Source organism: Cajanus cajan, chromosome 5, assembly GCF_000230855.2.
Source record: "Cajanus cajan strain Asha chromosome 5, NIPB_CcT2T_4, whole genome shotgun sequence".
Lineage (NCBI taxonomy): Eukaryota > Viridiplantae > Streptophyta > Magnoliopsida > Fabales > Fabaceae > Cajanus > Cajanus cajan.
Window position 1 is genome coordinate 56,578,372 of NC_138521.1, and position 11,474 is coordinate 56,589,845.

Below are 11,474 nucleotides of genomic sequence, written 5' to 3' on the forward strand. Positions count from 1 at the left end.
TTTATAATGATGTTTTTTTGTACATATTTCATTATTAATTTTATATCAATAAAGGATAATTTAATAATTATTATTTATTATAGTAATTTAATTAATTAATTAATATTAAATTATTTTACTACTCTCTCTAACTCATTATCAACTTCCACTAATTTCTACTACACACATGACACAAGTTCATTTTTTTTTTTACTTTAATAGAACTACCAAATCAAAAGAAAAATTATATATTTTATACATAAAATTATAACTATCTCTCAATTTAATTTAATATAATAAATATCATAAATATTATATTATTTATGCTGTTCTTAAAATTATTTTTTAAAAGAATTACGAATTTCATGATTCAGACTGGATTTTTTTAAGGGATATACATATAGTTAAATTTATTTTATTTTAGTAAATTATGGTATATTATCTTACTCCAATATATCACTTCACGCTATTTATATTAATTCAGTAACAAAATTGCAAACAAATATTATAATCATCCAAAGTTGAGTTAACATTTAACAAAAATATTTTACTTCTATTTACTCTCTTTGTTATCATGGAAGACACTCATCCTATTTACTCTCTTCTTTTTTATTTTTACCATATAGTGTGTGGTTTCTTTTCAATTCTTTTTACTATTAACATGTTAGAAACTTAAATTAGTTTCAACAACATTTGTATTGTTGACTCTTTTTTTATACGTTACGGATTTTTTGAATCATTTTTTTTCGTGTATCGTTGGTATCTTCTTTAGAGTACAGTATGCAAAATTCTTAAATTTAAAGCTACTGGGAGTATTAATTAAACGAATAAGGAGAAGTGACTAATTTTTTCTTTTATTTTTAAATATGATTTCAGTCCTCAATTTTATAATTAATATAATTCCAAATGAAGTTAGTTTCGGTTTGTTGGGGCTACTAGTATCATGTTCAAAAAACTAATATCATCATTGACATAAATAGATTAGATTCGTTGTGCAGCTTAATTCTTGTTAAATATAATGTTTTAACTAAAAAAATAGATTAGATTCCTTGTGCAGCTTAATTCTTGTTAAATATAATGTTTTAACTAACAAAGATACTAATAAATGAATTTTTGAATTTTTGTATAATTTGAAAAAGAAAAAAAGTTGGTGAGGTACTAAGTAAATTTTATTTAACAAATTTATTAATGATAGTTAATCAAATAGATTAAACTAAGTTTTTTTTTAATTTAAAAAACTAAAAATAATTTTATCTCATATTTAATTTTTTTTATCTATACTAATAATAAATTAAATAATTCCATTTGGTGTTTATTTTTTTTCTTTCCATTTTATCCATAAAAATTACACAAAATATCTTATAACTGCACAAGATACTAAAGAGAGAGATTCGTTATTATAGGAATTATTTCGACTGGTTCATAGAAATCGAATTATATGTAAGAGGCTTATAACTGTCAAACCAACTAGCTAAAAATAAGATGTTGGATTCCTTACAACGCCATAACATTAACATGGGGTTAAGCTTTTTCCCCCCTAACAGCAGTTCATCCCTACTTTTCTTTTTAAAGGATTTTATTCGAAAACATAATCTGTAAACAGAAGGGGATGAGTAATTGGTGTGGTTCTTTCTTTTCCCCGATAAAAATTAAAAGTAAAGAATAAAGCATGAGAATGTTAAGGAAAACCTTACAAAATTGATGCCTTTCACTTGGAGGCACACGGTTCTAGTTTTAAGTTTTAACCAAGTTGTTAATTATATTGGCACATTCCATGAACACGAAAGCGATTTAGAAACTGTTCTTACCGGAATTTGGTCGTAGGGGTGATCCGTCCTCTGCCACGAATTCGGCGCCGCAGGCGGGCTCGTCGTAGAGGCCTGCCCGGACTCAATACCTATCCCATCGCTTTGGGAAGGGTATAGATAAGGTGCAGCTGGATCACGTGAGCGCCTCTGCCGACATGGATTCATTGTGGAGCGTGGGGGTGACTACGGAGGGGTTCTTCCCTCAGGGTTTGATGAGCGCCTCTGGCCAAGTTGAGGGGCCGACTTCAACCTTGGAAGGAGGCAAACAAGATCCTGAGGGAAGAGAATAAAGCTCTTAGCGCAGCCCTTGGTGAGGCGAAGCGGCACGAGGCTGAGCTCCGTTCTGCGCATGACGACCTTTCCCGGGTGCAGAAGTCTCTTGAGATTGCGTTGCGATCCAATGAGGCTTATGCCTCTCAGGTGGGGGAGCTGCAGGAGCTCGTCGCCTTCTCTCAAGGCCGTGCTCGCTCCTTGGAGGATGAGGTGACCTCTAGTCGTGGCCAAGTACGGGCCCTGGAGGACATTGTGACCTCTCTTAAGGGCGAGTTGGCGACGACGGCTGAGGAGCGCCTCCGTAACGAGGTCATTCTTGGTGGCCGTGAGGACAAAATCGCCACCTTGAAGGCGGAGCTCGCGGAGCTGGTGGCACAAGAGGCTCGCGGAGGTCGAACGCTCTGTTGTGGTTGAACACAAGAGGGGCTTCCAAAAGGTTGCTCGTCAGGCTCGACTTCTTGCTCCCGGATTCAACTTTTCTTCCATGCATGTGGAGAAAGTCGTCCGCTTTGGGAGGCTAGTCAAGGAGGACGATGCCGACGGCAGTTCTGGCGGGGATGCTTCAGCCTAGGCCGCCTTTGTAATAGTTGGATTTATTTTTCTTTGGCTTGAATTGATGTACCGAATTTTGAGAACTTTGTTTGTATATATATATTTTGCTCTATCTTGTCCGTATTTGCGTTCAATTTTGGCTGTTCGCGCTGTTTGAGGCACATGTTTGGTGTCTGCTATATGCTTTTGTATATGGTGATACTTCTACCTTGAGTTGGTGAAGTCGAGATTCGAGGTCGGCCTTAGTTTTTGTTTAGTAGGACTTTTCGTGGGAGTTCGAACCCGACCGTAAATGAATGTGTTAAGATTCGTATTCGACCTCGAATTTTGACTAAGTAAATGTTGTGAAAGTTCATAAATGACCCTAGACTGGAGTCAAGGTCTGAATTCGACCGTAAGTTGGTCGTGCCGGGGTTTGAATTCGACCCCGGTATTGAGAGTGGGGTGTGCTTTGCCAGGGTTCAAAGTCGTCCTCAGGTTAGCGGTTTGGACTCGACCTTTAACCTCGACCTTTATCGGGAGCATCGAGGTTCGTACTCGACCTCGGAAATGTCGAGGTTCGGACTCGACCTCAATTTTGGGATATGCTGTTTAGCTAAGGTTCGAACTCGACCTTTAACGAGAGACTCAAGGTTCGTGCTCGACCTCAGGTTTGAGATAGATTATTTCATTAGGGTTCGAACTCGACCTTAGACAGAAGCATCGAGGTTCGTACTCGACCTTGGACAGAAGCATAAGGTTCGTACTCGACCCCGGATTTTTATGTTCGAGGTTCGTGTTCGACCTTGCTTTAAAATGAACAACATAATTAAGGTTCAAATTCGACCTTATGCTGAGAGTCCCGAGGTTCGTACTCGACCCTGGATTTTCATGTTCGAGGTTCGTGTTCAACCTCGCTTTAAAATGAACAACATAATTAAGGTTCGAATTTGACCTTATGCTGAGAGTCCTGAGGTTCGTACTCGACCCCGGATTTTCATGTTCGAGGTTCGTGTTCGACCTCGCTTTAAAATGAACAACATAATTAAGGTTCGAATTCGACCTTATGCTGAGAGTCCCGAGGTTCGTACTCGACCCCGGATTTTCATGTTCAAGGTTCGTGTTCGACCTCGCTTTAAAATGAACAACATAATTAAGGTTCGAATTCGACCTTATGCTGAGAGTCCCGAGGTTCGTACTTGACCCCGGATTTTCATGTTCGAGGTTCGTGTTCGACCTCGCTTTAAAATGAACAACATAATTAAGGTTCGAATTCGACCTTATGCTGAGAGTCCCGAGGTTCGTACTCGACCCCGGATTTTCATGTTCGAGGTTCGTGTTCGACCTCACTTTAAAATGAACAACGTAATTAAGGTTCGAATTCGAACTTATGCTGAGAGTCCCGAGGTTCGTACTCGATCCTGGATTTTCATGTTCGAGGTTCGTGTTCGACCTCGCTTTAAAATGAACAACGTAATTAAGGTTCAAATTCGTCCTTATGCTGAGAGTCCCGAGGTTCGTACTCGACCCCGGATTTTCATGTAAGAGGCCAGTTTAACTTCGAGCGTTACAAAAGCAATTCGTGAGGAAATGGATTGAGCAAAACGTATAATTTTATTGATTTGTTCTTACGTGCCTCGTTAAAAACCCTCTCAGTTGAGGACTGAGGCGGGAAAAGAGTGCACAGCTTGTTCGTACTGAAAGTAAAAGAAGATTAAGCAAAAAACTTAGGGAGCTATAGTGGGGGGATTCTCCTCGCTTTGCTTGCTCGACGAGGAGATCTTCAGGCTCTCGGCGTAGCATTGCCGAGCTATCTTCTGATTAGCTTTGACGGAGATGACCTGACTGTCCTTGCCCGGGAACTTCATAGTGAGGTGTGGGGTTGACACTACCGCTCCGAGTTGGTTCAAGGTTGGCCTCCCGATGATAATGTTGTAGGAAGTGTTGGCTTCCACGAGGAGGTACCGGACCATGACCCGCCTTGTATCTGGTGGCGTTCCGAAAGTTGTCAGCAAGTCTACATATCCCCGAGTGTGAACTCGTTCTCCCGCGAAGCCGACTAGGGGCTCCGTGTGAGGTTGAATGAGAGAGTGGGGGACGTCTAGTTTGAGGAAAGTCGGCCAGTACAGGACGTCAGCCGAGCTTCCCTGGTCAATGAGTGTTTTCTGCACTTTCTAGTTGGCTATCTCCACAACGATGACCATGGGGTCATCCTGGTTAGGGCTGACGCCGGCGTAATCTTCATCGAAGAAGGAGATCGGCGGCGAACTTGGGTGCGGGGTCGAGGTGGTAGAGTGGACGCAGCTGATGTTCCGCAAGTGTCTTTTCTGGGCCGAGTTGCTAGCGCCTCCTCCAGCAAAACCACCTGCAATCGTGTTGATTACTCCCCGTAAGGGAGCCGACGCTGTTTCCTGACTTATTTCGGCCTGTATCGCGCCGTTAGCATTTTGTTGGGACCCTGTGGGTAAATCTGTGCGAGCTCCTGACCCGCGGCCTCTCCCGCGTCCCCGGCCTCTCCCGCGTCCCCGGCCTCCAAAGCCACCTCAGGAACCTGGCTGTCGCTGGATGTAGTGGCCGAGGTGGCCTGCCTGGATGAGCTCTTCGATGCGGTCCCGGAGCGTGCGGCACTCGTCAGTGGTGTGGCCGTAGTTCCTGTGGTACCGACAGTGTTTGGACTGATCGGCGCTGTTGGGGGTGTGGTCGGGTGGTGGAAGGGCTAGTAGGTTATTGTTACTGGCTTCTTCCAAGATGTGGACTCTCGGGGCGTTTAGGGGAGTGTAGAATTCATACCTCCCGCTTCTGTTGGCTCTGGTCGGCTTCTTGAATTGGCTGTCATTATTGACTTTTACCTTATCTCTGAGGTCCTATTCCGGTTTTGCGGGGCCCTTCCCGCAAACTTGGTCGCGGAAGGCCGAGTGCTCTTCCATCTGAATGTAGCCGGCGGCCCGGGCACGCAGCTCATCCATGTCGCGGGGGGCGTCGCGGCATAGGCTGTCGACGAACGATCCGGGTTTCAGTGCCATGAGCATGGCGTGCAGGGCGACCTCCGGGTTTAGATTCCGGATCCGAACCGAGATGTTGGAGAAGCGCTCCATGAAAGCTCGCAGAGATTCATCATCGTTCTGCCTGAGGTTGGCCAAGGCGGCCGAGGTTGTGTGGTGAGGCCGGCTGGTGCCGTATTGTGCCACGAATCGCCGCATCAAGGTGGCAAAGCTGTCGATGGATCCGGCTAGTAGTTGGGTGTACCAATGAAGCGTGGGTCCCTTGAGTGAGGTCGGAAAAACCCTACACAATATAGCGTCGCTGTTAGTGTAAAGGTTTACCTGAGTTGTGTACGAGTCGATGTGCTCGTCGGGGTCCGTGGTGCCGTCGTAGCGGTCGAGGTGGAGGGGCTTCCACCCGCAGGGCAGTGGGGTCTCCATGATGCCATCCACAAAAGGATGACGGTGGAAGGGTTCTTGGCCCTCGAAGACATGGGTGGGGGCCCTGCTAGTACCCTGCCCTGATCTGTGCGTTGATGCATGAGACCGGTGCGTGGCGGGCCGTGAAGTCGGTGCCTTGGTCGTCGCTCGGGATTGGGAGGCTGAATGTGCCTCCTCCTCATGAGTGTCGCTCTCGTGCGGAGGTTGTTCGGAGTGGTGTCGAGGGAGCTGGGCGCGAATGCACTCATTCTCGGCACGTAACGCTGCGAGGTCTGCTTCATTAGCGGTCCGCTTCGCTGCAAGGTCGTTTTCATGCTGGGTGCGCATGTTTTGAAGGTCGGCGTCGTGCTGTTGTCGCATCTGCTCAACTTGGTCGATCAGCCGCCTTAGGGTTGCAGCGTCGCTGTCCATGTTGATTGAGTGGCTTGCGTCGTCTATCGCTCGTCTGATATGGCTTCTAGTAGAAACCATGCAGGTGGCCGATAAGAGTTGTCTTGATTGGCCCCACGGTGGGCGCCAAATGTTCTTACCGGACTCAATACCTATCCCATCGCTTTGGGAAGGGTATAGATAAGGTACGGCTGGATCACGTGAGCGCCTCTGCCGACATGGATTCATTGTGGAGCGCGGGGGTGACTACGGAGGGGTTCTTCCCTCAGGGTTTGATGAGCTCCGAGGACCGGGAATTGATAGACAGGGTCGGTCCCGAGGACAGCCTTGATGCTGCCCAGGTCATGCTGCAAAGAGTGATGGGTATAGTGAGCCACTGGAAGCCTAAGTGGGGCCAACAGCGGGAGGATTTGGCTAAGCAGCAAGAGGACCTGGCCAAGTTGAGGGGCCGACTTCAACCTTGGAAGGAGGCAAACAAGATCCTGAGGGAAGAGAATAAAGCTCTTAGCGCAGCCCTTGGTGAGGCGAAGCGGCACGAGGCTGAGCTCCATTCTGCGCATGGCGACCTTTCCCGGGTGCAGAAGTCTCTTGAGATTGCGTTGCGATCCAATGAGGCTTATGCCTCTCAGGTGGGGGAGCTGCAGGAGCTCGTCGCCTTCTCTCGAGGCCGCGCTCGCTCCTTGGAGGATGAGGTGACCAGCTCAGCAGCCTGCACCTCAGGTTCAGCGGTATTTCCTGCCTGCAAAAAATCACCCAGATCGGACATCCAGACAACATAACAAAAGGCAAAGGGAAAGTCCGAGAAAGACGATACTCACCACCTCGGCAACTCGGGCAGCCTGCCCGGCAGTCTGGGCCTCCACCTCGACGACCTGCCCAGTAGGCTCAGCAATCTGAGCCACCTCCTCAGAAGCCACCTGGGGTGGTGGACTCTCAGTGAGATCCACCGCATCAGCATCAGCGGCCTTGGAGATCACCTCCTCGGCTCCTGGAGGGACTGAGGTTCCCTCGGCCTCTTTCTCTTCCGACTAGCCTTCAAGGGGGCAACATCTTCCTCCGGAGGCTTAGGAACCTCGAGCTCGGTAATGTTGTAGCGGTGCTTAAGCTCACGCCACAAGTTTTTCCCCATAATGCCTGCAGATAAGAAATAGAAGCACATCAGTAAAAGGCAACTACACAAGCCCGACAATCTATTGAAGCGTGCAATACTCACTCTCTAGGCCCCTCTCCCTATAAGGCGAATTTGCAAGCGACAGAACGAGCTTGCAATCCAGCGGACGAGGGAGCGCCGCAAGATTCTTAATGGCGGCCGCCTCCGTGGCCGTCACCTTCTGATCTCCCAAGTCGTGAAACCTAGACGGTTTGGGACGCCAATAGAACGGAAACCTCGGCAAACCGACGAAGTAAAACACCTCATCTTCCAAAGGGTCAACACCCATGAGGGCGACCCGGAAAAACTCCTGCTTGAAATTTTTATACGATTGGGAGTAGGGAGTAAACAAACCCCCATCCCTACTCCCGCTCAGGGACAAAATGCCATAAGGCGGAACGCCCATCTTCAACTGATAAAAATGAAGAAAGACGCGAAGAGACACCTCTATACCTAGAACTGTATACATAACCTGAAAAGCCCTCAAAAAATCCCAACTATTGGGATGCAACTGGCAAGGAGCCGCGTTGATGAAATTCAAAAAATCGCACTCAAACTGAGTGAAGGGAAGACAGACACCCAAATCCCTAAAAAAGCATTGATATACATAGAAATGGGAGGGATCAGTAGACCTCCCCATGTACACGCCCTCATCGGCATGACAGGGCTCAAGCCGAATCAGGTGGGAGATGGAGGAATCGCAAACCCTATGCGCTCTCCGAAACGCATTCACTTCGAGGATAGAGCGAAAAATGCTCTGAGCCTCAGCCACCTCGCGTTTGATCCAGTCGTAACCAGGAACGCCTGGCTCCGGGCCCCTAGGCGGCGGCGGGTCTTTCTCCTCAACAGTGACCCTTCCGACGGCCACCGCCTTGCCACGCGCCTTGCCCCTGGCAGACGCAGAGGATCCGGCACCACTTCCACCGGCCATGAAAAGAGAGAAGAAGCAAATAAAAAGGAAGTACCTGGTACTCCTCCTCAGAAAACAACCCTAACAAAGAAGGGGTTACCGAAAACCACGACGGAAGCGCAAAGGCAAGAAAGCAAGAAAAGCTCTCGTACTCGAGAAGTCAGAAGAAAGACAAAGAGCAAAAACGAAGAGGCGCGAGTGGAAGAAAAGGAAAAACTCTCTCCCAAAATTCAAAACCGACGCGACACGTGTCGGCTGAAAAGCACAACTGACAACACATTTATTGCAAAACCATCATTACACAACCGTCACTTCCCTTAACGCGTCGCTCGAACGCCCTCGGGAAATGAACAGTCGTGACACATGGCAAACCTTCGGACAACGTATAGCGAAAAGCCGCTCCCCTCCAATGAGCCCGGCCTTAACTCCTCGACCTACGGCTTTCGGAGCTCGGGGGGCTAGTGTACTAACCGTATTTCGCACCCGGGCTCCTAGCCCGGATTAGTAATGCAAATAGGTGACCTCGGGCACGCGGTGCATGACGCCAGCCCGGTATTTGAGCAAATCATACCTGATTCTGAGGATCTCGTCCCAGACCAGATCTGCCCTTCAATTATATCATATCATATCATGATATATCTTATCTCAAGCCCAAAAGCTCAAGGCAAACCTAGATCACCTCAAGGTACGTGCATTATATATATGAGACTATTACTCATGCAAACCCTAACTTTGGCATCGGAGTCTCTTTTGCAGGTACCTCCTCCATCTTGGAGCACCAATACATCAAGCAAAGGAGGTTCACCGATCTTACTGGACAGATCACCCCTACGACCAAATTCCAGTAAGAACAGAAACCCATGAATTAAGAAAAGAATTAGACATAAGACAATGTAGAAACAAATCAATTAATTAATCCACCAAACCAAACTATAGACAGACGAACTAAAGTGGCAGAATGAATGTACAAGTAGCATAAGATTTCAGTTCATCATAATTGTGAATTCTTCAAAGCTAAGCATGCCATCCCCGTTCAAATCAAAGGCACTAATCATGGCTTTGCACTCTTTGGTGGACTTGGAGTCCCCCAATTTGTGGAGCATCCTCTTCAAGGCCTTGGGCGTGATGAAGCCACAACGTTCAGTGTCGTACAAATCAAAGGCTTCCCTTAAGTCCTTCAACTTCTCCTCCTCTCCCACTTCCTCCATGAGATTCACCAAATCCTCCAAACACAGCAACCCGTCACCGTCGGAGTCCAAGGCCTCAATCGCCATTTCCGCTTCCTTCAACAGAACCTCGCCACCCAAACGCTTCCTTAGCTCAGACGCCGAAATCTTGCCGTCACCGTCGTCGTCGAAGTAGCTTAGCACACGCTCGTACTCTTTGTCTCTCCTCATCCAAGTTAATTTCTGTCTTGCGGCAAACAAACACGTGCTTAATTAATTTCTGTCTCTTGCGTTATGTTATCATGGAATTAACGTTGGGGAGTTTATATAAGTTTTGGTTTTGCGCGTTGCAAGTTGCAAGTTGCGGGGAAGGGGAAGAAGAAAACAACACTGACGTCACCCCATATGTAGTTGGGATTTTAGTGGATAACGCGGACCCCGGAATGAAAGGGGAAGACTTCAAAATTCAAAGTTCAAAACCCCTAGAATAATAATCGAGATTCGAGAGTAATGTGGTCAAAGGAATTGTCAATATTATTTTACTATTTTTTTTTATTTGCAATTTCGCATGTTGGCAATTGGCATGGTCACCCAATGGGTATGCAAGACGCGTTGGTGGCTCGGTGCCAAGTGCCAACACACTCACACGGTGGCTACACCTAAATTAGTTCTTATCCGTGCCAAAGTGGTGTCCTATCATTTATTATCATTATTTTATTTTTAGTTCTCCAATATATAAATACCATCAACTTTATTTTTTTTTAATATTTTTAAATAATAGAATTTTATTATCTGGGTTTTTCTGATAACAATACTAATTAATTTCATTTTAGATTTGTAAAATTTATTATGTGCTGTTATTATATTTTATTCTTTGTTTAGTGTACTTTTTATGACAAAGTCTAGATGTAAAAAAAATAAAGAGAAGTTCAAAATATTTTATAAAACTTAGAAACTGTCACGCAGCATGTGAGAAAATATGGCATTATCCTTTTTTTATTTTTATGAACTGTCAGCTATGGCATAGATTTAAAGTAAATTTGGAAAAAGAATCATAATTTATATTTTAATTATGTATTTTAGGGTAAAAATTGTATATTTAAAACAACAATTTTAATTTATAAATAAGTTTTTGCTAAAAAAAACTTTTTTTATGAGGTTAAAAATTTGAACTATATGATTAGTTCTCAATTTCTTTTTCATAAAAGTATTTTTATCTAAATAAAATCAAATACCTTAAAATTATTTTTTTAAAATAATTTATTTTAATTATAATTATAATACATTATACATGTAATTGATTATTCAAGTAATTTAGTTTTTAAAATTTTCTCAAAGACATTCTTAATGATTATAATGTCAGTATAAAAGAATTTAATGATCATGGTGTAAAAACTTTTACATTGTTAACTAGTAAAATGTTATAGTTATTGTCACTTTTAAGATAATTATTTTAAGAGTTAACAAAGTTATTATAACTGTGATTTGTGATTGGATGATCGAGTATAAATATTTTACACAAGTAATGCATAATCTTTTTTCTTTATAAGAAAATTGCATTATAAAATTATAAAAATAAAAAATAATTATATTATGTCTTACAAATGAAAATTCTCTTCAAAATGTGTTCCACCTTTTGTGGAAGTGGATTCCTCGTACATCTTGTCCACAATTATCTTTAAGTTTGTGTTTGATAAAAAAAAGATACATAAGAAATATGGTAAAGGAAGTAAAAATGAAAGAGTGAAAATGAGAAAAGTTGTTTGATTAAGGAAAAATAAAAAAAGAGAGAAATTAAAAGACGATAAATTTTATTTATTTATTTATCTTATATATATATATCTT

The 11,474-nt window shown here is 44.0% G+C and overlaps 2 protein-coding genes across 2 annotated transcripts; both read right to left on the minus strand.

The window, feature by feature from the left end:
• Window positions 1–4,186: 4,186 nt before the first annotated feature.
• LOC114915975 (uncharacterized) lies at window positions 4,187–8,484 on the minus strand. Its single transcript, XM_029271565.2, has 2 exons — window positions 7,617–8,484; window positions 4,187–7,537 (listed from the first exon to the last, which is right to left on the minus strand). The coding sequence occupies exons 1-2, from the start codon at window positions 8,482–8,484 to the stop codon at window positions 7,377–7,379; spliced, it is 1,029 nt and encodes a 342-aa protein (XP_029127398.2). The 3' UTR covers window positions 4,187–7,376.
• A 962-nt stretch (window positions 8,485–9,446) lies between these two features.
• On the minus strand, window positions 9,447–9,860 carry LOC109801262 (putative calcium-binding protein CML19). The gene has a single exon (XM_020362287.3). It carries the CDS (start codon window positions 9,858–9,860, stop codon window positions 9,447–9,449), a length of 414 nt encoding a protein of 137 aa, XP_020217876.1.
• Window positions 9,861–11,474: the final 1,614 nt, after the last annotated feature.